The following is a 27,991-nucleotide window of genomic DNA, read 5'->3' as shown; positions in this document are numbered from 1 at the left end:
ACGTTCTTAACAAAATGGCGGGTGGGCCGTGAAATTATCGACGCTTTGCGTTTTCTAATAATTATAAGGGTTTAAAACAGTTATTTGTATTCAGAGTATGTTTTAATAGTGTTACGAAAATGGATTTCGATGAAATTGTAGTAAAAGAAAGCCCCGGCTTGTGCCGGTGTTGTCTTTCTGAGGGATGCTACAAAGACCTAGGATCGGAGTATAGTTGGATGAGTGAAACAGAAATTTATGCCGATATGTTGCTGGAATGCTTTGATATTAGTGTAAGTTTCTAATCTTATTTACGCTTAGATACTTTTAAAACAATATCCATTTAATCTTAACTACAAAAGATTCTATTTTCTCTAATTAAACTGGCATGGGGTGTGCCATAGAAATAATATAGAAATGCTTTGTTGTTGCATACATTTTTTATGTAACTATATTAATAATAAGTTTACTATTGACTGTCCTATGCATGTGGTATGAAAAAAGATATGACATTTTATTTATGTTTTATAAGTAGGTATGTATAATTTTATTCTAATTTAGCATTATTAAAAATTAATAACTGAAGAATATATTTATCCAACTATATTTCTAACCTCAAACATGTAAATAACTCTGATGTAAAATTAAAAAACGCTATTTTTTCCTGCTCTTATTATTTGCTAAATTATGTGCCTCTTTAGTAGACTAATTAGGAGGTGGATGCCAGGATGGTAGACGGACATCATAAATAGAAAGGAAATGATTTATCATAAAAAATTTATTGATGCAGATATCTCAACACCCGACGGGCCCCAACGGCTCCAACCGGCTGATCTGCGAGGTGTGCATCACGCGACTGCGGGACGCCTGCAACTTCAAGAAGCAAGTGCTGGAGTCGGAGAAGAAGTTTGTGGATATGGTGGGCAGGGGGGAGTTCCGGCCAAAAGGTATCTATTGAAAAACCTTTGATTTATCATTTATAAATTAAGTTTTATTTAAAGAAGTACAGTAGGAATGTTGAAAGTTGCTAATCTGGATGTACATTTCATTACGGGGGTGACATCGTCACTGCGTGACAAAACCCCTTAAAAAATATATAGATGTATGTATAGAATATAAAAAAAAACTACATCTCTGCCTAGTTCCCTCGCTACTTCCCATACCACTCGTCGAGTGTCTGGTTACGTAGTGTTGCTCAACCGCAGCCGCGCCCGGAAGGACAAGTGCCCCGTGAAGATGGGAAGGGGCCCATGGTACTTCTAATAGTCCTAGTCTAATATCTTACTGTTAACTTTCACTTAAAGAAAACAAGTGCACTCATATACACGCATGACACGCATCACCTTTCAGCTGCTAGTGTATTTAAACAACATAATATAATAATAAATATGTTATTACCAGTGCTGCTGTATCAGACCCAGATGAAGACTGAACGTGTTATGGAGATTGAAGAGGAAACTGGCGCTGACGACAGCGGCGAGGTCGAATATCTCGAGGAGGACGCAGACTTTGATGGTAAGATACAATAAAAAAAATCTTAAGTTGATCAAAATTTCGCAAGCGGTATTGTCTTGGGTCGTCCCATTCGTTTTTCGTCAAGTTTTTAATTAAATAAATAAATAAATATTATAGGACATTCTTACACAGATTGACTAAGTCCCACAGTAAGCTCAAGAAGGCTTGTGTTGTGGGTACTCAGACAACGATATATGTATATAATATACAAATACTTAAATACATAGAAAACACCCATGACTCAGGAACAAATATCTGTATCATCATACAAATAAATGCCCTTACTGGGATTCGAACCCAGGACCATCGGCTTCGCAGGCAGGGTCACTACCCACTAGGCCAGACCGGTCGTCCATATATATTATTAGTCCTATTCTGTTTTCGTCACTCATTCTACATTGAAAGCCACCGACGATTGGAACGAATGTAGAATGAGTGACGAAAGCAGAATAAGACTAATTTAAGAACTTGACGATAAACGAATGGGACGACCCAAGACGATACCTCGCAAGCAAGGTAGGGTTATTCCCACTAGTTCTTCTTCTTCATTTTAGGGGCTATATAAGGCTCCAAAGCCTATGTATAGTATGTATCACTGTGACCATTCTTGATCTATTACTGGGAATTTTTTTTCCCCAGTAGTCACCGGTGGTTAAAGGTGGGAAAAAAAATCCCAGTAGTTACCTCTGGTAAGAACTTGGTGGTAACTAGTGGGAATAACCCGCAAGGTACGGTACGGAAACTGAAACAAATGTTTGAAAATACATCAACTAAAACGAAATTTCATTCGTATTGGATCTTTGTCTTTTCATAATAGGGAATATTACGCGAAACTCTGCGTAGGGGGCGTCACTACCACAATCCATCACAATCTGGGGGGCTACCGCGAAAAAGAAAATCGAATTTCTTTATCTAACTTCTGCATATTCGAGCGAGGCAGATGGCTAAATTTCGATTTTCGCGTTTCCCAATACGTTGTTAACAAACCGTCTTGCTCGATGCATCAATGTCATATTTTACTGTCTATGAAAACTTGTCAAAAAACAGTTTAAGGCACAGTATGTATATGTTACTCTATGGTTTACTAGCTAGCTTAGTGCTGCACTCTGGTGGCAGAACATTGCAGTAATACCAATATAGTAATTATAAAAAATAATAATGTATATCCTATTTTGACTGGAACATAAATGATTTAATGATCTCCATATCGGCATTGTACAATAGTCAACCAAAGTTAAATTGATTTGAAATTACGAAAAGAATATAATTTTCACTTTCTAGTCTGGTCTATTCTTGTATTACAGACTTGTCAGTCCAGTCACATGGATTTTTATAATTTCTTTTAGTAAACTCTATCCTAACTTCTTTGTTGTGTTCTTTGTGTCACTCCTCACAACACTCCTTTCAAATTTATTTTTATGGTATGGGCTAGAGATGCAACGGATAGTTGTTTGGCCGGATATTCGGCCGCGGAACTATACCCACATTTCGGTTTTTCAGGTGCGCATTCTGCAGGTTTGTCCTGTTTCCTAGTAAACGTTCGCGCGGACTCATTTCTGGGTTCTAAATGAGTGCGCGTGCAAGTCAGTGGAATGATTAAATTGTTTTAAAATAATAAACTAGTACGATTATGACCGTGTCTGTTTCTTAAATCCAATTTGATTACTCCGAAATCAAGCAATGTTACTACCCGGTATCCGGCCGGATAGAAGGTCACTATCCGGTATCCGGCCGGATAGTAAATTAATGGCCGGATAGGCCGGATACCGGATAGTAACCGGATATCCGGTGCATCTCTAGTATGGGCGCTAGGTCGGGAAAACGCTAGGTTGAAGAAGATGGTATCTGGTAAAAAAATTATAAACTGCCAGTATTTTACTTTGTACATCTATAAAGAGTACACACCGCGGCTTGAGCTAACCGAGCACTGGCTGTTGGAATTGGTCTTTTTTTTTCTTCCTCGCGTTAGCCCGGCGTTTTGCCACGGCTAATGGGAGCCTGGGGTCCGCTTGGTAACTAATCCCGAGAACTGGCGCTGGCACTAGTTTTTACGAACGCGACTGCCATCTAACCTTCCAACCCAGAGGGTATACTAGGCCTTACTGGGATTAGTCTGGTTTCCTCACGATGTTTTCCTTCACCAAAAAGCGACTGGTAGAATATCAAATGATATTCCGATAAAATCATTGATACGAGCCCGGGTTTGAACCCGCGATCTCTGGATTGAGACAAATTAGAAGGTTGTAACTCTGTTTTGAGTCTTCTCTATAATATAGAAAATATTAGTTTTACAGAAAACAGTAAATTTTTTCAGTTACTTTATGGAATTAAAAAGATCTATTTTGTTCCTTAAATCCTGTAGATCAGCGGTCGGCAACAGGCGGCCCGAGAACCTCTGACTTGCGGCCCACGAACCTCTAACTTGCGGCCCACGAACCTCTAACTTGCGGCCCGCGAGCCCCCTGGCTATTCTGTATGTAATATTGTCAAACGACAATGTCTGATAAAGTCACACATATGAACAAAGTGCGGCCCGCATCAAATTCGTTAACCACTATGTGGCCCTTGGCTGCTAAAAGGTTGCCGACCGCTGCTGTTGATGATTATATTGTCAGGCCATATTTGTATTTTGTAACCTGCATCTCGACACAAAACAGATAAGTACAGAAGTCAATCACATGTATGTACTTTACTTTTCATACCTACGCTCGGCGGTCGCTCTAGGGTTGCAAACTATGGCTTATGCACAAAAAACTATCGTGGTAGTGGCACTCGTATCTATCGTATCGTATCTCGTATCTAGTTATTTGATTTATTCTTCAGGATGAAACGGGAAGAATGTAAATATAAAATAATAACATTAATAACTCAAATAGGTATTTTAATTTTAATGCATTTTAATGTCATTGTTATATTAAAAATTTGTCACAGAAAAGATCTTGCGATGATTTTGAGATTGGCGAAATGCACGATTAGTATATTTTAAAGTGTAATAAATTCGCATTCTCATGTACAATGTAATAAATTCGCATTCACAATCTCTCTGAAACCACTAGTAGCTTAAAATACGACAATTCACCGTTTAATGTTGAATTTAAACAACCGTCCATTGTACACTTTTCTTTTTGTTTCTCCATTATTGCACAAAAAAGTTCACAGTCGCGTGTCTCAAGCGGATGGCACTCGCGCTCGCAGTGGTCCCAACCGGTCCGAGATATCGTATCCGTGAGCAGTGTCTATGTGTGCGTTGCTCGAGCGCGCTTTGTATGTAGATTGATTTCTGTACCTATCTGTTTTGTGATCTCGAGTATAATTTCCAGAGGAGCTCCTAAAAAACGAAGACTACGGCGAAGCCTCCGTGTCCGAAGACATCACCGTCTCCACCCTAGCGGTGAAGGGCAAGCGCGGCAGGCCCAAGAAGGCCGCAGCCAAGCCCGAGAAGAAGGCCAAGGTGGCCAAGACCGAGGAGAAGCCCAAGAAAGCAGTTGCTAAAGGTAGGTCCGTCGCTGTTGGTGTTCAGGCTCTTGAGGTTGTGTTGATAATTTTGTGTAGATGTTTATTTAATTATTATTTATTTAAACTTTATTGCACAAAAAAAAAACTTATCGTAGGTACAAAAGGCGGACTTAATGCCAAAAGCATTCTCTACCAGTCAACCTTAAGGCAAAGCAGAGATTGTGGGCGGTGCTACTCATCACTAAAGCTAATCTGAAATTTAACACACCTACATATATATACCTACATAATATACTACATACAATTAATTATAATATACTTAATACACATAATACATACAATAAATAAGTTAGTAAGTTTGTTGGGATGTTGTAAAGTACAAAGATATCCTTTCCATTTGTGAAAGATGCCTTAAAATCGATACAGTACAATTGTAGTGCATAATTCTTTTCCATCGTATTTTCTCGGAAACGTTCGTTTTTGTCATGCTACTTCGGTCAACCTCAGTACTTTTTGTACCGAGACTCACTGAAATAGCAAGACACGTTTCCGTGAAAATCCGATTAAAAGTAATTATGCACTACATCTGTATAGATCGCGTACGGACAGGAGCATAATTAGCTAATTGTTTGAGGTGATTAATATGATCTACACACACCCGTTTTGTGTTCTGACTCTTCAAAATTTTATAGAGAAATACATTTTAGCGTGTTAAAATTGCCTGCTGAACTAAATTCTGGATTCGCGCCTGACATGGACACTATTTCGTAAAGAAATATATTCATACTGAACTATATGAAAGTGCAATGCATGTATAAATATATGGATTGTTACATAAATATAACAAAGTTAACAACACTACCTCAAGATGCTTATGTTTGAATATCTTCTTGTTACCTGTTTAAATTTTCTTATTTACATTACATTATTACTAAATTAAAATAAATACAAATAATGCCTTCCTTAAACTATTTCAATAATTTTTCCCCAATTTTAATAAACTCAACTTATAAAAAATCATTTGCGTTTATATTTTATTTTATTTATAGCTTGTAAAGAATGGCTAGAAATTTAAACAATTATTATGGTAACAGGAAGATTTTCATACACTTTTTTATTGCTTGGTGATTTGACACATGGAGCCAGTTGCACCGACTCTATCTATAATAGTTACATTTTAAGTTGAGTTATATTAACCAGTTCATCATTTAAAGTTGGTGCAACCGGCACTTATTTTACTTTAAATGGCCTATCGTCTACAAATCCAGGGTAGTTTTATACAAGTTGGAAGACGGACCAATATATATAGAGCACAGCTTTTTATTGCGACTTTTCGCAATGTGAGATCAGATAGTCAAATAGGTCTACATAGCCGCTAGCTTACGATACGCGGTACTGTGTTGGTGTGGTGTGGGGCGTCACAGTTTGTGAGTTTAGGACAAATATGGAATCAACATCGCGGGGATACTAGGATACTACCCGTAGGCGGCGTCTGGTTGGGGATAGTTAACTACCCCTATTCTAAATACTTTATGTAAGTTGTGTCCTACCGTAGCGTATGACCCTTTAGGACGAGACACGAGTGGATTTTTGATGGGATATATTTTCAAAAAGTTACCGTATATAAAAGAGGCCGTTTTATTAATAGTGTGTCAAGTCACTCATTATTCATGGGATGATATTATAAAAACACCGTTTTAAATCCTTTCATTAATAGTAAGTTACGTAGCTAAGCTACTACAGTCGCGTTGTTTTTATAATATCGTTCTGTATTATGTGTTTTGTTTTGTCCGGTCCATAATCGTATTACGAATGAAACTTACATCTTTATACAAACTGACCTAAACTTTAACATTAAACTAAAATTGAGTATTGACCGTTTGGTCATCGGTTTTTAATTTATAATATAAAAACATGGCTTTTTTACTTTACCTAAATACCTTTTAGATACTACATCTTAGGAAACTTTTATTTGAATTTGAATCAGAATCATCGCATTTATTAGAGATAAACGTTTATTAATTTGACATACAAAAACGTAATTTACTGGTTTCTACGTTACTTTTAAACACTAGACTTACCAATAATATCTAAGCTCTCAGCTCGCAGACGTCAAGTTTGACAGTTAATTTCACTTTTTAGGTAAGAAACGGGCCGTTGTACCGAGCGATAAGCCCGTCTCGGCCACCAAACGCAATCGCCTCATGAAGGCCAACGCCGCCATAGTCCTAGAGACCTCCACAGTTGTCCCCTTCAAGTGGCAGAGGCAGCACTACCTCTGCTTCTATTGCCACAAGACTTTCAAGAGCACAGTCTCTCTAAAAGACCACACCCGCGACGAACACAAGAAATCTAACATCAAAGCGGCCGTTTCTTACCTAAGGAGGGACGAAAAAGTCAAAATTGACGTCTCTGACATCGAATGTAGACTCTGTAACGTCAAAGTAGACGACCTTACCTCACTCTTAACTCATCTGACCTCAAACCATAATAAAACTTTCACGGAACAGTGTGGATCCTTCGGCCTAATCCCTTACAAACTAGAAAGCGGTTCCACCTCTTTCCAATGCGCTATTTGCACAGAAGAATTCCAATACTTTATCAAACTGAACGAACATATGAATCTACATTTCGGGAACTACATTTGCGAATTATGCGGCAAAGGATTTTTATCCCAAAACCGTCTGAGATGCCACGTCCTTAGTCACGGCTCCGGATTCAAATGCACCATGTGCTCAGAGACCTTCGACTCTCTAACCTTAAGGATCAACCACGAAACTAAAGTCCACAACAAGGAGAAACTCTGCAAATGCTTCTACTGCGATGAAACCTTCCCTAACTACATGCAACGTAAAAGACATCACCACTCTGTTCATAATCTAGAGATCCCCGCATTCAATTGCCCGTTATGCCATAAAGCCTTTGAGATCGAAAGCAAAATGCAAGTCCATATAAAAGAGGTACACTTACGAGAGAAGAATTATTCGTGCACCATGTGTGAACAGAAGTTTTTCTCCAAAACTCACGTTCAGAAGCACATGGTGAAGCATTTTGGCGAAAGAGTTCATCAGTGTGAAATCTGCAAGAAGTCGTACGCTAGGAAGCAGACGCTGAGAGATCATATGCGAATACATAGCAATGATAAGAGATATGTGTGCGCGCTGTGCAGCCAGGCGTTTGTACAAAACAACAGTTTGAGGTTGCATATGAGGGTACATCATCCCGAATCTGTCAATGCGTAGAAATACCTCGAAAGCTGTTGGTAACATAAGTAGGAAATGTAGATGTGTATTTAAGTTATTATATATTTTCATAATTGTTTTTATACAAACTTAACATTAAATTATTTGACGCTCAACGCGATTTTGAATTCACGCAATCACTTCCCATACGAAATCGTAACACTTTAAATGTACCCTATTAGTAGTTTTAATTTGCACCATTTTTAATTTAAATAAGTAAAGTGTGTTTAGCGTAACTAACATGGGTACATTTACAGTGGCGAATTTCTTTTCAGATGTTAAACCGCGGAAATACAAAGGCTGCGAATCGTCCTCGATGCGACGTCGCAACAACCTCGCGGTGTTGTTCAACAACACCTCGGTCGTACCCTTCAAATGGAGGGGCAAATACCTCTGCTTTTACTGCAGCAAGGACATAGCCGAATACCCCGCGCTTCGGAAACATACAAAGTCACACGGACGTTGCTCCACCAATGATCATTCTTTGAAAGTTTTGAAAGGAGGTCAAAATATGGAAATTAAGATCGACATATCGGATATCACCTGCGAAATTTGCAACGAACCTTTTACTACATTAGAAGATATTATAACACATCTATTTATTAAACATAAGTTAGAATATGACCGCGATGTTGAAATGGCCATAGAAGAGTATAGACTAGTCGATCTTAGCTGTTTAGCTTGTGATGAAAAATTCGCGTATTTCGGTTATCTGGTCTCTCATGTTAATAACAGTCATCCTAAAAACTGTCTCATCTGTGATAAGTGCGAGCAAAAGTTTAATAAGAAACGAGATCTCTTCTCTCACATGAAGAATTATCATAGGGAGGGAGGTTACCAATGCGAACTGTGTCCTTTAAGTTTTAGCTCACTAAATATACTCAGGAAACATAGAAACAATCGTCATTTGACTAGGTGTAGTATCTGTCAGTTGAAGCTGCCTTCAGCGGCGTTAAAACAGAAGCATATGGAGATGGAACACCCTGACGATGGCTCTCTGCAATGTGATAACTGTTTCAAAGAATTCCACACGAAGCAGGGTCTTAGAATGCACGTTAGAAAGTGCAAGGGAGAAGATGAGCTTTTCAGTATAGATGTTAGGAAAAAAGACTACGATCCGATGGATCTGGATCAGAATTACGAAGATCCAGTCAAGAGACCGAGCGTCAAGCAGATCAGGGAGAACATAGTTATAGTCATTAATATGTCAACAGCTATTCCATTTAACTTCTATAAAAATAAGTTTAACTGCTTCTATTGTTCCAAAGATTTTCCCGACTCAGATTTGATGAGAGAGCATACTATAATAGAACACCCTACGTGCGATGTCAAACAGAAATGCATTAGGAAGTGTAGGGAATCTGTAGCGTGCGTCAAAATAGACATTTCCGCCCTAGCGTGTAAACTATGCTTCGAGTCCCTACCCGACCTCGACACGCTCATAGATCATCTAATCCTAAAACACGGAGCCAACTACGACAAGTCCATAACGACCTGCTTACAGCCCTACAGACTCATCAAAGACCACATGGCCTGCCCACATTGTCCAGGCGAAATATTTAGATTCTTCGGCACTCTGCTAAAACACATGAACAACAAACATACGAACAACAATATTATTTGCGTGTATTGCGGACAAACCTTCAGGCGGGACCAAAACCTTCGCGTTCATATTTGGCGTCACCATAGGGACGGTAGATTTAAGTGTAACATATGTGGCGCCGAATGTAATATACCTTCCAGGTTATACATGCATATGGCTAAAGCGCACGGGGTGAAAGCGGCTAAATGTCCTAAATGCCCCGAGAGCTTTTCAACACAATATTTAAGACAGAAACATTTGATTGAAGCTCACGACTCTGGCCACAAATGTTCTTACTGTGGCAAATTATTCACCAGGAACTCATTCATGAGGGACCATATTAGACGAACGCATTTAAAAGAGAAAAATGTCGAATGTTCCATCTGTAACATGAAGTTTTTCAACAACATTCTTCTGAGACGCCACATGGTTAAACATAGCGGCGAGAAAAATTTTCATTGTGATATTTGTGGTGAAAGATTTTTCTGGCGAAAAAGCCTTCGGACGCATATGGCTAGGCATAATAAGCATATTAATCCTGTACATATTTAAGTCTTCATCTAGTCATTTAGTTATTCCATATAGCTTAAGTCATTTATATCGGTCGCCATAGATTTGGCCATGCTGTACATAAACTAATTTATTTTGTTTTGAAATTTGGAATCATGTTCGACACATTCCACATATGGTTTAAGAACTTTATTCTCAAAAAGAATTTTCAAAATTCGCTTACATGAGAATACAATTTTTATAATACTTATATCTTAGGACTAACGTGCAGACCATGTAAAATAAATAAGTAATTATTTAGTACAAAACAGTAGTTTGGTTACAAAGTGTGTAGAAATACGTTACTAACCGGCTCGGATAGCTTAACATTCGTTCAATTTTTCGCCGATAATAAGCAGAGACACTTATCGTAAAAATACAAATATATTTATAAAGCGTGTTAAGCCGGGTTCACATTTGTCTGTCGTGTTGTGTTGTGATGCATCAGAACGGTATCGGTTTCATACATTTAATATGGTTGCATTCACATTTCTCTGACGCCGTGTGTTGTGACGGCTTGTGTTGTGTCGCATCACAAGCGATCCCGGTCCGCGCCAGGACGGGTGAGGTGCGTGGGGCGGGGCAGCGACACGACACAGCGCATCAGACTAGTGTGAACGCGCCAGTGTTGTGTTGTGACGCGTCAGAGCCGCATCAAGTATGGACGAGGAGTGTGAACTCTCCGAGAGCCAAGACGGAACTGATAAAAATGCATCATAATGCGTCATAACACGTCATATAGACGTGAACAGTATGCCATCACGACAGAGAGCATCACAGCACAACACGACAGACAAATGTGAACCCAGCTTTAGCCCCCGATTGACACGTTGTATATATCGTTTCAGATATAAAACAGCGGTCAATCTGCGGGCCCAGCGCCACAGAGCGCAGGCGGCATAACCTCGTGATACTTTTCAACAACACCTCCGTCATACCGTTCAGAAGCGGCAGTCAGTATGGCTGCTTCTACTGCGGGGACAAATACCCGGATTACAAGGAATTCGTTAAACACACTAAATCCCACGGCATTTGCAATGTTAAACACAAGTCTTTGATAAACCAAAAGTTTGGTACGGTTGAAGTTAAGTTAGACATTTCCAACGTCACCTGTGAACTATGCGATGAACCATTTAATAACTTAGATGATATAATATCTCATTTAAACGCTAAACACGGTTTGCGTTATGATAGGGAAGTGCCAATGTCTTTATCCGCCTATAGACTAGTAGATCTCAAATGCACTGAATGCGGTAAGATGTTTGAATATTTCCGTAATTTAGTTATGCATGTGAGAAAGAATCATATGGAGAAACTGCTGCCTTGCGAGCAATGCGATAAAAGCTTTAACAAGAAGTCAGAGTTGATGGCTCATTGTAGAATATACCACAGGCGTGCGGGCTACCAGTGCGTAAAATGCGAACGATGCTTCCGAACCTCCAGCTTACTCCGACTCCATCTCATCAACACCCACGGCTCCTCTGAACGGAAATGCACTAGGATCCTTTCCAGTTTGCGAGCAAGAAACTCAATAATATCTGAAGACGCCTTAACACCATTCGAAGATTTAGAAGACTGCGAAATTGAAACGCAAAGGAAAAGACTGCGCGAAAGGAACGCTATAGCTAAAAAGAATAGAGAGAATATCGCTTGCATTTTAAACATGACTACGGCGATACCTTTCAAGTACTATCAGAATAGATTCACTTGTTTTCATTGCTCGAAAGACTTCAATGAGCATGAAGACATGCGAACACACACTCTTATGGAGCATCCGTTTTACGATTTAGAGAGAAAATGTCCGAAATCGCTCAAAGGCGTCAACTTGTGTATAAAACTCGATATATCATCTCTATCTTGTAGGATTTGCTTTGAGCCGTTTACAGATTTTGATTTGTTAGTCGATCATTTAATCATGAATCATAAAGCGAATTATGATAAAAATGTAACAGGGATTATGCAGCTTTTTAGACTTGAGAAGTACAATATGGGGTGCCCTCTCTGTCCTCAATCATTCTCTTATTTCAACATCCTCCTTAAGCATATGAATCAAGAACATTCAGCCAAAACGCATCTTTGTTCGAACTGCGGAGCGGTGTTCGCTAGCGAAGCTATTCTCACCATGCATATAGCTAGAATACACGGCCCTAAAGTCTTCAAATGTTCGGACTGCAACATAGAATTAAACTCAGCCTTAAAGTTGAAGAGCCACAGAGCAAAAACTCACGGGGTCCGTGAGGTCCCCTGCCAAAAGTGCTCCGAAAAATTCCCCTCCGAATACGAGCGACAAAAACACCTGATTCAAGCTCACGATATTGGCCATAAATGCACGTATTGTGGTAAAATGTTTGTTAAAAACTCCTTTATGAGAAACCACATACGACGAACTCATATGGAGGAGAAAAATGTACAATGTACTGTTTGTAATCATAAGTTTTTCGACAATATTCTGCTGAAGATTCATATGGTAAAACATATCGGAGAAAGAGATTTTCATTGCGATGTTTGTGGCAAGAGTTTTTATTGGAAGAAAAACTTGCGGGTGCACATGGCGTCTCATAATAAACAAGCGAAAATTATAAACTTATAGTATTAACGTTGATTTCGGAAATCATGCTGTTAACGTTTTATATGCCTCAACTTCGTGTTAAATTGACTTTCAGTATTAAAATTATATTAAATTACTTTAAAATAAAGTCTTGACACGCGCATACAAAACGCCTCTTATGCAATGAGGTCTTATCTGATTTTCGGTATTTGACACTTGTGCAATCACTGTGGCGATGTTTTCACTTCGCTCGAGTCCTACAAAGCCACGAGAAAGACAAGATTTTGCAGATTTCGTAGTGTATCACAGCGATTTGACAACTGTCAAGTGCACGACAATACATGTGAAGTTTACATCTGAATACGGGTTTGATCTACACGTCAAAACATGATGGATATATTGGATATTACGGCAAACGCCCCAGTGGAGCTAAATTAGTTTGCGACCATTGCCAAATTTCCTTTTATTGGAGAAAGAACTCAATCAATCACATCTATTAAACACTAATATAACCTGTAGAAATTAATGATAGCATAATCCAGCCAAATGTACATTAGAAATTTGTGATACATTAATCCGAACATACAGAGGAACAATTTGTTTTCAGATGAAACGCACAAAAAGGCCTGCGAAACGGCGAGGCGGCAAAATCTGGAAACACTTTTTAGCAACACGAGCGTCATACCGTTCCGATGGAAATGGAACTCCATTACGTGTTGTTATTGTAGTTCTAAAGGGCTTCTGTGTGAAGAGCTCATTAAACATACTAAATCGCACGATAAGAACGATATTAAAGACTTTTTAGCCAAAGTACGGTCAAAAGTCGAGCTCAAAATCGACGTCTCAGATACGAGTTGTGAACTTTGCGATCAAAACTTCCAAAATCTAGACAATCTTGTAAGTCATCTAGTAACGAAACATGACTTGAAATACAACAGGCATGTCGAAATGTATATAGAACAATTCAAATTAATAGATCTTAGCTGTCCACTTTGTAAAGAAAATTTTACTGAAATGGAAATACTTAACGCTCATGTTACTTCGCATTCAAACAATTTGCAATGTGAATTGTGTTCAGAAATGTTTAGCAAGAAAAAGGGATTGAAGTTACACAAGCAACTAGTTCATACATACGATTATAATAAATATGAAGAGCAAATAGACATTAAAGAAGAACCAGATGTCATTGAAACTAAAGTGAAAACATTTGATCCCGATGCAGTAGAAAAGAAAAGGATAGCCAAGCTAAGACGACAAAACATTGCCTGTGTCTTAAACATGTCCACAGCTACACCTTTCAAATACTATATGAATAGGTTTCGTTGTTTCTATTGCTCGAAAAACCATCCAGAATTTGAACCAATCAAAACTCACACTCTCACTAAACACACCTACTGCGATCCTGAGGGGATAGCCATGAAATCCATTAAAGGGAAAGATGCTATAGTCAAAGTAGATATTAGTTCCTTAGCTTGCAAGTTATGCTGCATGTCAATTAGCGACCTAGACGCTCTATCAGACCATTTAGTATCAAATCATCATACGAAACACGATAAATTGATGATGGATATAGTCCAACCTTTTAAGATAGCGAAGGACAACATGGCTTGTCCGCTCTGCCCGAACGTAGCTTTTAGGTACTTTGTAAAGCTTTTAGAACACATGAACGAAAGCCATTCTAATAATAACGTGATATGCGTTTACTGCGGCCAAGCGTTTAGGAGTACGCCGTCCTATAGAGGTCATCTAGCGAGGTATCACAGGCCGAACTCGTGTAAATGTCCCGACTGCGATCTAGTGTTTCCTAACCCGCCTAAACTTACAACGCACAGAGCAAACGCTCACGGTGCTAAAGCTTTCAAATGCTCCAAATGCAGCGAGAGATTTTCCACTCAGTATCTGAGGCAGAAACATCTCATTGACGCCCACGGCTCGGGGCACAAATGCTCTTTCTGTGACAGAATGTTTGCTAGGAACTCCTACATGAAAGACCATATCAGAAAACTGCATTTGAAGGAGAAAAACGTGGAATGCTCAGTATGTAAGGAGAAGTTCTTCGATAAGACGAGACTGAATATACATATGGTGAAACATATCGGGGAGAGGAACTATCATTGTGATATTTGTGGAAAAACTTTTCTTTGGAAGAAAAATTTAAGAGGCCATATGTCTTCGCATAAACGGAGCGCTTAGTTTTACGTCAACACTATTTACTTTGTTATATTCGCGTGCCAAATTACTGTGTACTTATTGATTATATGTTAAATGTTACGAAAGAAAGAAGCTTAGACAAAATATACTCAAAATTGGCCTAATTGTGAATGTGAACTGAAGATTACAGAAAAGTAAATTTCTTTTCAGATGAAATTGGGCTGAAAAACGTGAAAAGCACCAATTATCGGAAGAGGAGAAATCTACAAATAATATTCAACAACACCTCGATGATACCGTTCAAATGGCGGCAAAAATATCTCTGTTTTTACTGTGGCGAGGACGTGCCCGACTATGATGCGCTTAAGAAGCACACGAGGGCACACGGACCGTGTACTTTACGGGACCGGGCGCTCACACGCGTCTCAGGCACTGATGTCGAGATCAAAGTTGACGTGTCCGACATCACATGCCAATTGTGCAACGAATCTCCCCCAAACTTCGATGAGATAATCTCCCATCTAATACACAAACACAACTTGCCTTATGACAAACACGCCGATCTTCTCATTGTCAAATACCGACTGGCCGATCTCAAATGTTTACTTTGCGAGGAAAGCTTCAATCACTTCAGCAAGCTCATCGTCCACGTTAACAATAGCCATCCTCTAAAAGTCCTTTCGTGTAATGTCTGCCATCAGAAATTTAACAAACAACGGGACCTGACTGCTCATTTCAGATCTTACCATAAAAAGGGAGGTTACACTTGCAATAAATGCGCCATTTCTTTTCCTACCAACTGGGCGCTTAGTAATCACAAATTTAAGACACACTCGTCAGCTTGTAATATATGTTTTAAAAGCTTTTCTTCGTCCGATAAGCGCCTAAAACATATGAAAACAGAACATGCAGGCGATAGCTTATTACAATGCGGATTTTGTTTGAAAACTATGAATACAAAACAGGGTTTCTTGCGACACGCGGCCGGCTGCACGTCCGCGAAGGACGATTCCAAATCGCAACATGTCATGGACGAGATTGTGTCCATTGACGATACAGAAAGGAGGCCCAATGTTAAACAAATTAGGAATAACATCGCTTGTATCCTCAATATGTCCACAGCAATACCGTTCAAACATTTCATGAATAAATTCAGATGTTTCTATTGCTCCAGACATTTCATAGAATGCGACGAACTCAAAGAACATACTATGATCGAGCATCCCCATTGCGATTCTAAGTTTAAATCCATGAAATTACGAAATAGAGAGGACATTTCGATTAAAATAGACATATCGTCGTTATCTTGTAAAATGTGCTTTGAACCTATGAACGATTTGGACCATTTAATAGATCATCTAACTTCAGAACATAAGGCGCGTTTTGACAAGTCTATAGAAATGAATATTCAACCGTTCAGACTTATAAAAGACAATTTTGCCTGTCCTTTTTGCGGAGAAGTATCAAGGTACTTTAGCACTCTGCTAAGGCACGTCAGTATCGCCCATACGGATAATAAAAATATATGCATGTACTGCGGAAAGTCCTTTAGGACTAAACCGAATTTACGAGCGCACGTAGCGCGACGCCACAAGGTAGGCAAGATTTACAATTGTGACGCTTGCAAACTAGAGTTTACAAGAACGGTAGATCTCCGTTCGCACATGGGCAGGGTCCATGGCGACAAGACAGTCGACTGTCCTGAATGCCCGGAGAAATTCGTGTCCCAATACTCGATGCAAAGGCACCTAATTACCATACATGGCTCCGGCCACAAGTGCTCGTATTGCGGAAAATTATTCACCAGAAACTCCTTCATGGACAACCATATAAGACGTACGCATCTTAAAGAGAAAAACGTGCAGTGCTTGCTCTGCAACGACAGATTCTTCGATGCTGCGCTCCTTAAAAGCCATATGGTGAAACATATAGGGGAGAGAAATTTTCACTGCGATGTATGCGGTAAGAAGTTCCTATGGAAGAAAAACCTCCGCGGTCACATGGCCTCCCATGTTAAAAACGCTACTCACGCACTTACCTGATATTAAACGACGTTAATTAAGGAGTTGTAAGAGTGAATTGACAGCAAGAATCGTTTCTTTTCAGATGAATATCCGCACCGCCCGTACGACAGCTGTACCTCTCAGCGGCGGAGGAAAAATTTACAAATATTATTCAATAACACCTCCGTGATGCCTTTCAAATGGCGGGGCACGTACCTATGTTTCTACTGCGGGAAAAACTATACAGAGTATCCGGAATTCAGAAAGCACACAAAGTCACACGGGCTCTGCTCTACGAACGATTATTCCCTTAAAATTATTAAAGGGAACCATATAGAGATAAAAATCGACGTCTCTGATATAGTTTGCGAGATATGCTGCGATCCCTTTAACAGTTTTGACGAAGTCGTCGAACATTTGAACTCGAAACATGATCTGAGATACGACACTAGCGTACAAATCCCGTTCCAGTTATACAGACTTTCAGATTTCCGATGCTTACTATGTGACGAGCAGTTCAACTACTTCGGATATTTGGTAAAACATGTGAACAGCGTTCATCCACAAAATTGCTTCATATGCGATGACTGTGGACTCACTTTCAATAAGAAAAGAGATCTCGCCCTACATTCGAGAGATAACCATCGTCAGGGAGGGTACCCGTGTGACCAGTGCGCCAGCAATTTCAAAACGAAAGGCATGCTCCGGAAACACCAAAACACATTCCATTTCAGAAAATGCAAAGACTGCTCGTTAACGTTCGCGTCTCATAGCCTACTACAAAAACACATACAGTTAGACCACCCAGACGATGGGAGTTTGAAGTGTGTTTATTGTGCAAAGGAGCTGCATTCTAAACAGGGTCTAAAACAGCATCTTAATAAATGCGAAGTAAGATTACTTTCCCAAATCGATGCTCCTCTGCCTAGTAACGCTTTTGAAGAGTCTTACGTCGAGCCCAGAAAGAAACAGAACATATTACAAATAAGGGAAAATATCCAATGCGTACTCAACATGTCTACCGCTATACCTTTCAAATTCTTTTCAAAGTATTCGTGTTTTTACTGTTCTAAAAAGTTTGTCGAATTTGAAGAACTTAAAGAGCATACTCTCAGGGAACACCCGATTTGCGACGTCAAATCTAAGTGCATGAAGAAATGCAAAGGTGAAAGGATAAATGTTAAAGTGGATGTCGCCAATTTAGCGTGCAAAATATGCTGTCAGCCTATTGACGACTTAGACATATTAATAGATCATCTCATAGCTGACCATAAAGCTAATTATGACAAGTCTCTAAAACGCTGCTTCGAACCTTTCCGCATAATCAAAGACAATATGCCATGTCCCCTATGTTCCGATAAGACTTTTAGATATTTCAGCACCCTTCTAAGACATATCAACTCCGAACACAGCAACAATAACAGAATCTGCGATTTCTGCGGTCGTAGTTTCAAAAATGTCACCAATCTCAAAGTTCACATCACTTACGCTCATACCGGTTCATGCGAATGCGACGTATGCGGGCTTAAATTTAAAAACCAATGGTGTCTCGCGCGGCATAAAGCTAAAACCCACAACGCGAAAGATTACAAGTGTCCTAAATGCCCCGAACAATTCCAATCTCAGTACCACAAGCAGAAGCACCTAATAACGACCCACGACATCGGCCACAAGTGTTCTTACTGCGGCAAAATGTTCACAAGGAACTCCTTTATGAAGGATCATATCCGTAGAACGCATTTGAAGGAGAAAAACGTGCCTTGCTCCGTTTGTAACGAAAAGTTCTTTGATAACTATCTCCTTCGCATGCACATGGTGAAGCATGAGGGAGAGAGAAAGTTCAGCTGCGAAGTTTGTGGTAAGGCGTTTCTCAGGCGGAGCAATCTTAGCTCTCACATGGACATGCACAAAAAATACGGACATGTTCAAGTTTAGTCGGTCTCATTATACGCATAAGAACTGACTTATTCATTAAAAAAATTAGGTTTTAGTTTAAATTGCAAGTACAATTTTATTTCAATTTGTAAATTACTTAGTTGATAAGGTGATTATGTCTTCCGTTTGAGTATTACTTCCGTAAAAGTAGCTACAAACTATATTCGTTTTAACATTTAATTATTTGCTCGGCTGATATACAGCCAGCACTCAGCAATCAAAATGGACAAACCCTTAGAGCGTCCTCATATTGTCCGATCCGATATCGGATGTCAGAGACACTTAGAAAAGCTGCTAGAGATTGCCCTATGGCATCGAATCCTTTAATTTTTGCATTAAGGCTTTCCTTTTAACAATAAACATTAACAATATGAGTAAATAAATATAAAATGCCAATTTTTTTTTCTTTGTGGTCGTATTCAATATCGAATCTGTTAATATGAAAACGCTCTTACTCTTTTGAACAGCGGATTTAGTCCAGAAAAAGTACTTGTGTTGACCGCGCAAGTGTTACATGTAGAAATCGTGGAATGAAAAGGGATTAATCATTTAGGTACCCTAAAATCTGTATATTTATACTAATAAATGGCCATGTTTTGCCAATTTAACAAAGATACGTATCGTCACAATTTTGTGTCAAAAACGCGTGATAGTGATTCATTCAGAAATGATACCATCGTCAGAACTGTTAACTGTACATCGGTGGACCTTATGCTTTTTGTAATAACGTTTCTACTTTTAGACTTTATTTTATTTATGTTAAATTTAAGAATCAAGAAAATAAAAACCGCCTTTCGTTAAAATGAGTCGGTTGATCCGAATTCTGTATACAATTATCTTGATAGAATTGGATAGAATCAAAATTACTGTATAATATAGTCTGGAGCCATTTATTTATTTTTATATCTTTAAAATATGATCTGATCTTAAAGTGACGTAATTTTTTGTTTGTTTATTTACATTTGTATGTAATACAGTTAACTATGTAACTTGAGTTGTGCGAATGATATTTTGAATAGCTATAGTTATGTAATTCCTTATTATTGTATTTAAGGAGCATTATACTATTAGCGTTCTAAGTTGATTATACTTAGCGTTAAGGATCTGTAACTGCCAGTACGGTGTATAAATATACGTACTAAAGTTTTATGTCCTTGTTTTATTGACTAGGTACCACTAATTTCTCAGAGACCTATTTATGGCGTTATTTATGACGTCTGTCTATCTAATCTAACAAACCGTTGATAATCTTTTCTTCACATCAGTCATTTTGACACTTCTGTTTGTTATGCCGGGGTCACACTAACGGGATAATTGTCGCGATAATTGACACTTTTCCCGTTAGTGTGTCCTCGGCATTACAAAGAGAAAAAATACCGAGGTTTGTAAGAGGTTGCTCAGTTTTGAATAACGGGGTTTGGCGTTAGTTGGTTTGTCTTTGCACCCCCCTCCCGAATTTGAAGACGTAGAGCTCCAGATGTTATGGTAGGGGGCCTTGGTTGGGCCGAGATTTTCCGAGATGACGTTTAGACGAATACAGGGTGGCCAAAAAATAAGAGCATTACTGTTGCCAGGGAGGTATTGGGATTATATTGAGCAACTTTTACTATGGGACCAACCCCGAAATCGCGCATAAAAATTTGGCTGATTCATACATTTTGGCTGGTCCATTCTCTATGGGAGGGTAAATTAGTAAAAGTTGCTCAGTATAATTCCAAAACCTCACTGGCAATGGGAATGCACTTATTTTTTGACCACCGTGTATAACGGCATGCATGCATGTTTTAATTTTTCTTCCCTTTCTGTGCCTACATTATACCCTGAATACTAGCATTTTCGAGATGACTAGTGACATAAATGAATTTATATTATCACGAGCGGAGCGGCGGCTATACTGTTACTGTGAAAGTGATTAGATGAGGGTATCGACCTTGTCTTCGAATTGTGATCTTGGACCTAACTAACCATATACCGCATCAGTCAAAACCAGTCGAAATATTCAAGCTACATAATCTTTCTTCGGCAAGAGGCCTAAAGAGCGTGCTTGCAAAAGAGTGGGCTTGAAGCAAACTGCCGGAATATCCAAGATGGAGACTACTAAGTAAAGCTCTCGTTTGGTTGCAGGTTCGATATACCTGTCGCCAGTCGATAACAAACCAAGACCTCAATGGACACCCGAAGCAAGACGGAGGAACATCGAATCCGTCCTGTTATACAGCAACGTTGTACCCTTTATCTGGAATCGCGGAAAATACAACTGCTTCTTCTGCATGGACACGCAAAAAAACCCCAACGAAATACGCAGCCACTACGAAACTCACGACTGCCTTAACTTACCCATAGCCGTTAGAAGTTACACTCAGATACAAGCCAACGCAGACGCGGCGATCAAAGTAGAAATCACGAATTTACATTGCAAGCTTTGCTCATACAAGAATCAAGATCTCGACGAGCTCATAAAACATCTCATTGACAGTCACGACGTCGATTACGATCTCAACATACCGAACTGCTTCCTCCCCTTCAGATTGGCAGGCAAGCCTAAATGCGGCACTTGCAACTTGGAGTTTGATCTATTCGAGTATCTCCGACGACACGCGGACAAGGAGCATCTAAATAAATGCTTCATTTGCGAGATTTGCGGAAAGAGTTTCTTATACGAAAAATATTGTTCTGCGCATGTGAGAGATTTCCACAAGGACGGTTACGAATGTAATTACTGTGATTTGGTATTCTCCTCTAATCATAAGAAAATTCTCCACGAGCGGTCTGCTCATGAGGGCAAAGTGTACAAGTGCTCGATGTGTGACGAAACTTTAAAGAGTTTGTATTTAAAAAACGTGCATTTGTCTGAAGTGCACAAGGTCGAAGAGAGAAGAATCAAATGTCCACATTGTCCAAAAGTGTATCCTCAGATCAACACAATGCAGCAACATGTAAGGCGTGTTCATTCGAAAGTTAAACAGCCCGTGTACGCCGTCGGGCAGCCGATGGTGAATGAAAAAGCATTATATAATACATTCCATGTACACAATCCCATGGAAAAAATTAGATTCAAAGATCTAGAGCTTGATTACGACTAAAATTATTTACACGTAAAATTTACTAGTGATGTGCAGAAATAAAAAATTTGTTGCTTATTGATAGAAAAAATATGGACATATGTATAAACAAAAGATGCGCGCTGGCAGCGGCATCCGTATCGGCCAGGCTGCCAGCACGCGCGCAGCATAAGGGCCCATTTAGAATATGCGAGAACTCACATGCGAGTTTCATTACATTGCGGGTTTTGATCGTTTAAATTGGACATGGAACTAAAATCGCAAACGAGTTCGCGCGCCGTCTAAGTCAGTCCTAAAGGTTGGTAGTTCCGTCGCCTACAGCAAGTTTGCTTGATGTGTGGTGTGTGGGGAGAGAGTTATACCAGATGAAAGTGCAACTCATGGCGCATACGGGACGCAACTGACGCAAGGACTTCCCTTGTGATTTATGTGGGAAAACTTTCATAAGGAATTTATACCTCACGAAGCATATTAATATTAGATTGATGAAAAAGATGAAGTGGAAACGGAGACAATACCGTGGACACAGTACAGACACACACACAGTATAGGACTATAGTGTGTTAAGTTTTTTACGCCTTTTTAATTATAAAATCATAACAGTTTTATATCGTCTCATTTCCACTATACTATTAGTCTATTAAGTTGATTATACTTAGCCTTAAGGATCTGTAACTGTACGGTTAAAAATATACGTACAATTTTTTACTTCGTCGTTTTATTGACTCGGTTCCTATTCCTACCACTTGAATTTCTCAGAGACAGACTAGGCTTTAAAAATTGGTCTCTCTTTTAGTGTTGGTTAAGAATCGAGTCAAGACTCGACTCAAGTTTTTCAACCTGTAATAATTAAGACCTGAGTCTTTTGTAGAACTTGTATTGTCAAATAACTCTCATATTTTACAAAAAAAATCATAATGCATTTTTTCACATGAAACTCATGAGTTAGGCGCATAAATTATACAATATCGCCTGTTTTGTAGCTGTTAATTTAAATATAAAAATAACTACATTTTTGGCGGAGCTTTGGAGGCTCGAGCTAGTTAGCGTTGAGCTAAAAATGACCCGAGAAAAGACTTGTCATTGGACTTAAATTACTCGTAAGTTTTTCAAGCGCAGTCTCGTGAAAACGAGCCGATTTTTCCAAATATAAACTCAAAAAACTCGGAGATGACGATTGGAAGTAAATTACGACATCCATGTATAATGTTTTAATTGTTCAATAACAATAGGAAAAAGGCAATCCTTTTTCCTGTACATTATAGAACACTGTGTGTAAATAAAACCATGTCATACATTAATTTCCAAGATTATGAGCAGCTTATCTGCCGTTAAGAGATCTGTATCGAATATCGTTCGATTACTGTGAAAGTAATTCGATGGAATTATCGTCACCTTTCACTTCGCATTGTGATCTTGGACCTAGCTTACCATATACATAGTGCAGAAAACCGCACGAGTCACAATAATATAACCCTCCTCGGCCGTCCTCACGGTTTTAAGCAAAGAGTGCCTCTCGGTTTGAAGCAATCCAGGATGACTTACTTGACTTGCGTCGACAGTGCACTGCCATCTGGATTCGTCTTGAGCTTCGCGCTTGAGTTCGCTCCATGTCTTCCCAATAGCCAGCAATGATAGTCCGTCGACAGCTCTGCTGCCGACGGCAACGTGGTATCCAAAATGGAGAATTCTAAGCAAAGCTCTCGTTTGGTTGCAGGTTCGAAATACCTGTCGCGAGCCGATACCAAACCAGAAGCTCGATGGACGCTCGAAACAAAACGGAGGAACATCGAGTCCGTCCTCTTATACACCAACGTTATACCCTTTATCTGGCATCGCGGAAAATACAAGTGCTTCATCTGCATGGACACACAAAAAAACCCCAATGAAATACTCTGCCACTACGAAACTCACGACTGCGTTAACTTACCCGTAGCCGTAAAAAAATACACTCAGCTGCGAGGCAACGCAGAAGCGGCGATCAAAGTTGAAATCACAGATTTACATTGCAAGCTGTGCTCATCCAACGTGCAAGATCTCGACGAGCTCATACGACATCTCATTGACGACCACGACGTTGAATACGACCTCGACATACCGAACTGCTTCCTCCCGTTCCGACTGACGGGCACGCCCGCCTGCGGCACTTGCAACTTGGAATTTGACCTATTCGAGTATCTCCTACGACACGCGAACAGAGAACATCTGAAACACAGTTTCATTTGCGAGATTTGCGGGAAAAGTTTCTTTTCCGAACGATATTATTCTGTGCATTTAAAAGATTTCCACAAGGAAGGCGGTTACGAGTGCGAATACTGTGGTTTGGTATTCTCCTCTAATCCTAAGAAAGCTCTCCATGAGCAGACTGCCCATCAGGCGAAAGTGTACAAATGCTCGATTTGTGACGAAACTTTAAAGAGCTTCTATTTAAAAAACGTGCATTTGTCTGAAGTGCACGGGGTTGAAGAGAGAAGAATTAAATGCCCACATTGTCCGAAAGTGTTTCCTCAGGACAATATAATGGTGCGGCATCTAAAACGTGTCCATCAGAAAGTGAAAGAGCACGTTTGTCCGGTGTGTGGGGACATGTTCTTCGAGAGTTACCAGATGAAAGTGCACCTCATGGCGCACACGGGACGCAAGGACTTCAATTGTGATTTTTGCGGGAAAACTTTCATGAGGAATTCATATCTCGCGAAGCATATTAAATTGTACCACTCCAAGTCAGATGTAAAAGATGAAGTTGACACGGAGACAGTAGAGTGGACACAGTAGGTACACAGTACAGGACAGTAGTGTTTTTGTAATAGTAGTTTATGTGACTGCTACATAATGAAAGGCATTAAAATACGAGTGTGGGTTTATGAAACAAATGAAATGAGTTTCATAATAGTATCACACGAGTGTTTTAATGCCTAATTATGTACAGTTACATACACTGCTTTATCTACACACATATTATAAACTTTTTATGATATATTCACTAACTTCATATCACAGCCGACTTTGCTCTCTGACGGAACTCGCGGATATGAGATGGCCTTTCCGAAATATCTTTATCGCACATTTTACACGAAACTTTTGTTATAGTTCCTTTAAAAACAATAAAACAAATTATTTTTTACTTATAAACTAATTAAAAGATAAACTGTACCTACGTCAAATGGCGGCAAATGAAAACTTTTTTCACACACGTCACGCATCCGTAGTTTTTTTTTAATTCAGAGACAAACTAGAGTCGGGGTCGATTACCATATCGTCCGATACCAACTTACATGCGAGATTTGTCAATATTGTATGCAATTGTCATTTGATTTCGAATATAACGTCATCTCAACTGATATTAGAATAGGGGTCAAATCAAATTGCTTTTTTTCAGAGATGTTCGAAATTTGAAATGCATTAGCAAATCGATTTTGATATAGTAATGAAGCTATTACCACATTTTCACAGATAAGAAATTTGCTGTAACAAAACAGTTTATCGTAATGTGGGCCATTATTTACGAATTTTGAAGGCATCATAGACAGTTTATGATATGTGTGTAGATAAAATATTTTATGCCTCATACAATTAAACAGTCTTAACATTTTTATATTGTTTCATTTCTACTATTGGTACAAATATGTTTTTAATTATACTTCCATTAAATTGCATAGATACATGATGCACTGCCTACTAGTTTTCGACCCATAACGGCATATTATGAAATACTTATAATGCGAATCTAACTACACCATCGGTACTTTAGAATGCTTTAATTATGCAATTTATTTATTTAAAATTAGTGAAGTAAAACTCATAAATACGATTTCTACTGCGTCTTTCTCGTAAACGATTTAATTGCATTGAGCTAGTCGAAACCAAAAACAACTGTGAAGTTCCCCTATCCCGGATTAAGAAGAGGGAGGCGACAATAAACGCTGCGCTTTCTTTACAGATGGCAAACCAAAGGATAAGAAGCACGAGAAAATCGCGCTGCGGCGCTACAAACTATCTTTGATTCGGAGAAACGTCCACATCATTCTAAAGTATGGGAATGTGATGCCCTTCATGTGGGCGCGCTCCACCTACCTCTGCTTCTATTGCAAGCAGCCCGCCAAAGGTCCCGACGAACTAAGAGACCACATAGAGACTATGCATCAATTTCTCGATCTCGACCAAATCCTAAGTATGAGGATATCAACTACTTGGGACAGTGAGGTCCCCGTCAAACTGGACGTCAAAGACATCTCTTGCAAACTTTGCATACAACCTATCTCTGATTTAAAAGGGCTCATTGACCATTTAATCCAAGTTCACGAAGCAGATTATGACACTTCGATAAATGACTGCCTTTTCTCCTTTGTACTCGGTAACGAAAAAGTTACATGTCCTATCTGTAACATACAATTCAACTACTTCGAGTACCTCCTCCGACATGCGAACAAGCATCATCTCAATCACGACTTCACTTGCAACGTATGCGGAAAGTCTTTCCACCGTAAAAATGCCCTAGCGACACATTTCAATGACTACCACAAGGAAGGTGGCTATCCTTGTGACATCTGTGGTGTAGTATGCACTACAGCCGCGAGACGGTACAACCATAAAAAGAACTACCATTTGATCGACCATTTGAAGTGTCCTTACTGTCCGGAGATATCTAAGAGTAAATATTATAAGAACCTCCATTTGGCTACTGTTCACGGCGTAGAGAAATGCCGCAGCGAGTGTCCTCATTGCCAAAAGCTGTTTCCGCAGAAAGGTATAATGCTGGCTCATGTTCGACGGGTACATTATAAAGAGAGGAACGTGAAATGCGAAGTCTGTAGCTACATGTTCTTCAACAAGGCGCACTTGGACGCGCACATGGTGAAACACACGGGCGGACAGATGTACACGTGCGATGTGTGTGGGAAAGCGTATCTGAGGAAGAGTACGCTGAAGGCTCATTTGAAGCGACACGTCGGCGGTCGCGTCAAAGTTTAATTAATCAGAAAAACATTTTCCTCGCGTTATCCCGGCATTTCGACACGGCTCATGAGAGCCTGGGGTCCGCTTGACAACTAATCTCATGTGTTGACGTAGGCAATAGTTTTTACGAAAGCGACTGCCATCTGACTTTCCAACCCAGAGGATAAACTAGGCCTTATTGGGTAATTAATCATGAAAATATAACCAATAAAATTATCTTTGTGAAATAATATTAAGTGACTTACTAATATTAACTTATTGTAAATACTTAGTTGTGTAAAAATACTTGCTTATGTAATGTAACATACGTAGACCACCCGCATGACGCGCTTAATACTGATTTTTATCACTAAGCACATTGATGTTGCTCTGTGACTTTTTTGTTGTCGTTGCAAAAAATAATTATATAGGTAAAGTATACCTATCTTTTACGAGAAAAGTTTTCTTATGATATACATACAATGAAAATTTTTGTTGTAGGAATGGAGCTAATATCAAGTCAATTAATTCAACTTTAGGGCGTATTTCTATGGCCATTGTTTGACTATACATTTGTTTTACTACTACAAATTGGTTTGAATATCATGTGATTATAGTCTTTTAAATTTAAATACCCACCTACTGTAAGAAGGTTATTTCTAAATAAATATATTCGGTACCATTAAGTTTCCTTTTTTTCATCTATAAATTCATCCCTACTCATATGAACGCAGCTACACATATCACAATAAGCTTACGCGGCGAAAAGTTTTAAGAGGCAGATTTTTATCATAAAACATATGACGATCAGAGGGCAGTGGGACAAAATCATGAGAAGCTAAATACGACCGTTTCTTTGCAGGTGCAAAAATCAGTTCACTGGAGGATAAACATAAGAAAATGGAAATCAAACGTAAACAATTGATCAAACGGCGGAACGTAGAGTATGTGCTCCAGTACGGCAACGTCACGCCCTTCCTGTGGTACAAGGGCAAGTACCGGTGCTTCTACTGCACCGAGCCCATGAAGAACCC

General features: G+C 39.3%; 7 protein-coding genes across 7 annotated transcripts; all 7 read left to right on the top strand.

The window, feature by feature from the left end:
* Positions 1-5: 5 nt before the first annotated feature.
* On the top strand, positions 6-10,571 carry LOC134676436 (zinc finger protein 729-like). Its single transcript, XM_063534832.1, has 5 exons — positions 6-272; positions 770-926; positions 1,381-1,494; positions 4,815-4,988; positions 8,468-10,571. The coding sequence occupies exons 1-5, from the start codon at positions 120-122 to the stop codon at positions 10,324-10,326; spliced, it is 2,457 nt and encodes an 818-aa protein (XP_063390902.1). The 5' UTR covers positions 6-119; the 3' UTR covers positions 10,327-10,571.
* A 569-nt stretch (positions 10,572-11,140) lies between these two features.
* Positions 11,141-12,926, top strand: LOC134676394 (zinc finger protein 845-like). The gene has a single exon (XM_063534781.1). The coding sequence runs from the start codon at positions 11,528-11,530 to the stop codon at positions 12,911-12,913; it is 1,386 nt and encodes a 461-aa protein (XP_063390851.1). The 5' UTR covers positions 11,141-11,527; the 3' UTR covers positions 12,914-12,926.
* Positions 12,927-13,819: 893 nt separating this feature from the next.
* LOC134676402 (zinc finger protein 26-like) lies at positions 13,820-15,072 on the top strand. The gene has a single exon (XM_063534789.1). It carries the CDS (start codon positions 13,820-13,822, stop codon positions 15,062-15,064), a length of 1,245 nt encoding a protein of 414 aa, XP_063390859.1. The 3' UTR covers positions 15,065-15,072.
* A 226-nt stretch (positions 15,073-15,298) lies between these two features.
* On the top strand, positions 15,299-17,122 carry LOC134676382 (zinc finger protein 160-like). Its single transcript, XM_063534755.1, has one exon. It carries the CDS (start codon positions 15,313-15,315, stop codon positions 17,062-17,064), a length of 1,752 nt encoding a protein of 583 aa, XP_063390825.1. The 5' UTR covers positions 15,299-15,312; the 3' UTR covers positions 17,065-17,122.
* A 917-nt stretch (positions 17,123-18,039) lies between these two features.
* LOC134676693 (zinc finger protein 845-like) lies at positions 18,040-22,043 on the top strand. Its single transcript, XM_063535092.1, has 2 exons — positions 18,040-18,883; positions 21,085-22,043. Exons 1-2 carry the CDS (start codon positions 18,040-18,042, stop codon positions 22,041-22,043), a joined length of 1,803 nt encoding a protein of 600 aa, XP_063391162.1.
* Positions 22,044-23,702: 1,659 nt separating this feature from the next.
* LOC134676692 (zinc finger protein 26-like) lies at positions 23,703-24,797 on the top strand. Its single transcript, XM_063535091.1, has one exon. The coding sequence runs from the start codon at positions 23,703-23,705 to the stop codon at positions 24,795-24,797; it is 1,095 nt and encodes a 364-aa protein (XP_063391161.1).
* A 1,269-nt stretch (positions 24,798-26,066) lies between these two features.
* On the top strand, positions 26,067-26,993 carry LOC134676691 (zinc finger protein 480-like). Its single transcript, XM_063535089.1, has one exon. The coding sequence runs from the start codon at positions 26,067-26,069 to the stop codon at positions 26,991-26,993; it is 927 nt and encodes a 308-aa protein (XP_063391159.1).
* Positions 26,994-27,991: the final 998 nt, after the last annotated feature.

This window comes from Cydia fagiglandana, chromosome 24, assembly GCF_963556715.1.
Source record: "Cydia fagiglandana chromosome 24, ilCydFagi1.1, whole genome shotgun sequence".
NCBI lineage: Eukaryota > Metazoa > Arthropoda > Insecta > Lepidoptera > Tortricidae > Cydia > Cydia fagiglandana.
Note: the sequence above shows the minus strand (reverse complement) of the source record. Positions and strands in the feature narration are given on the sequence as shown.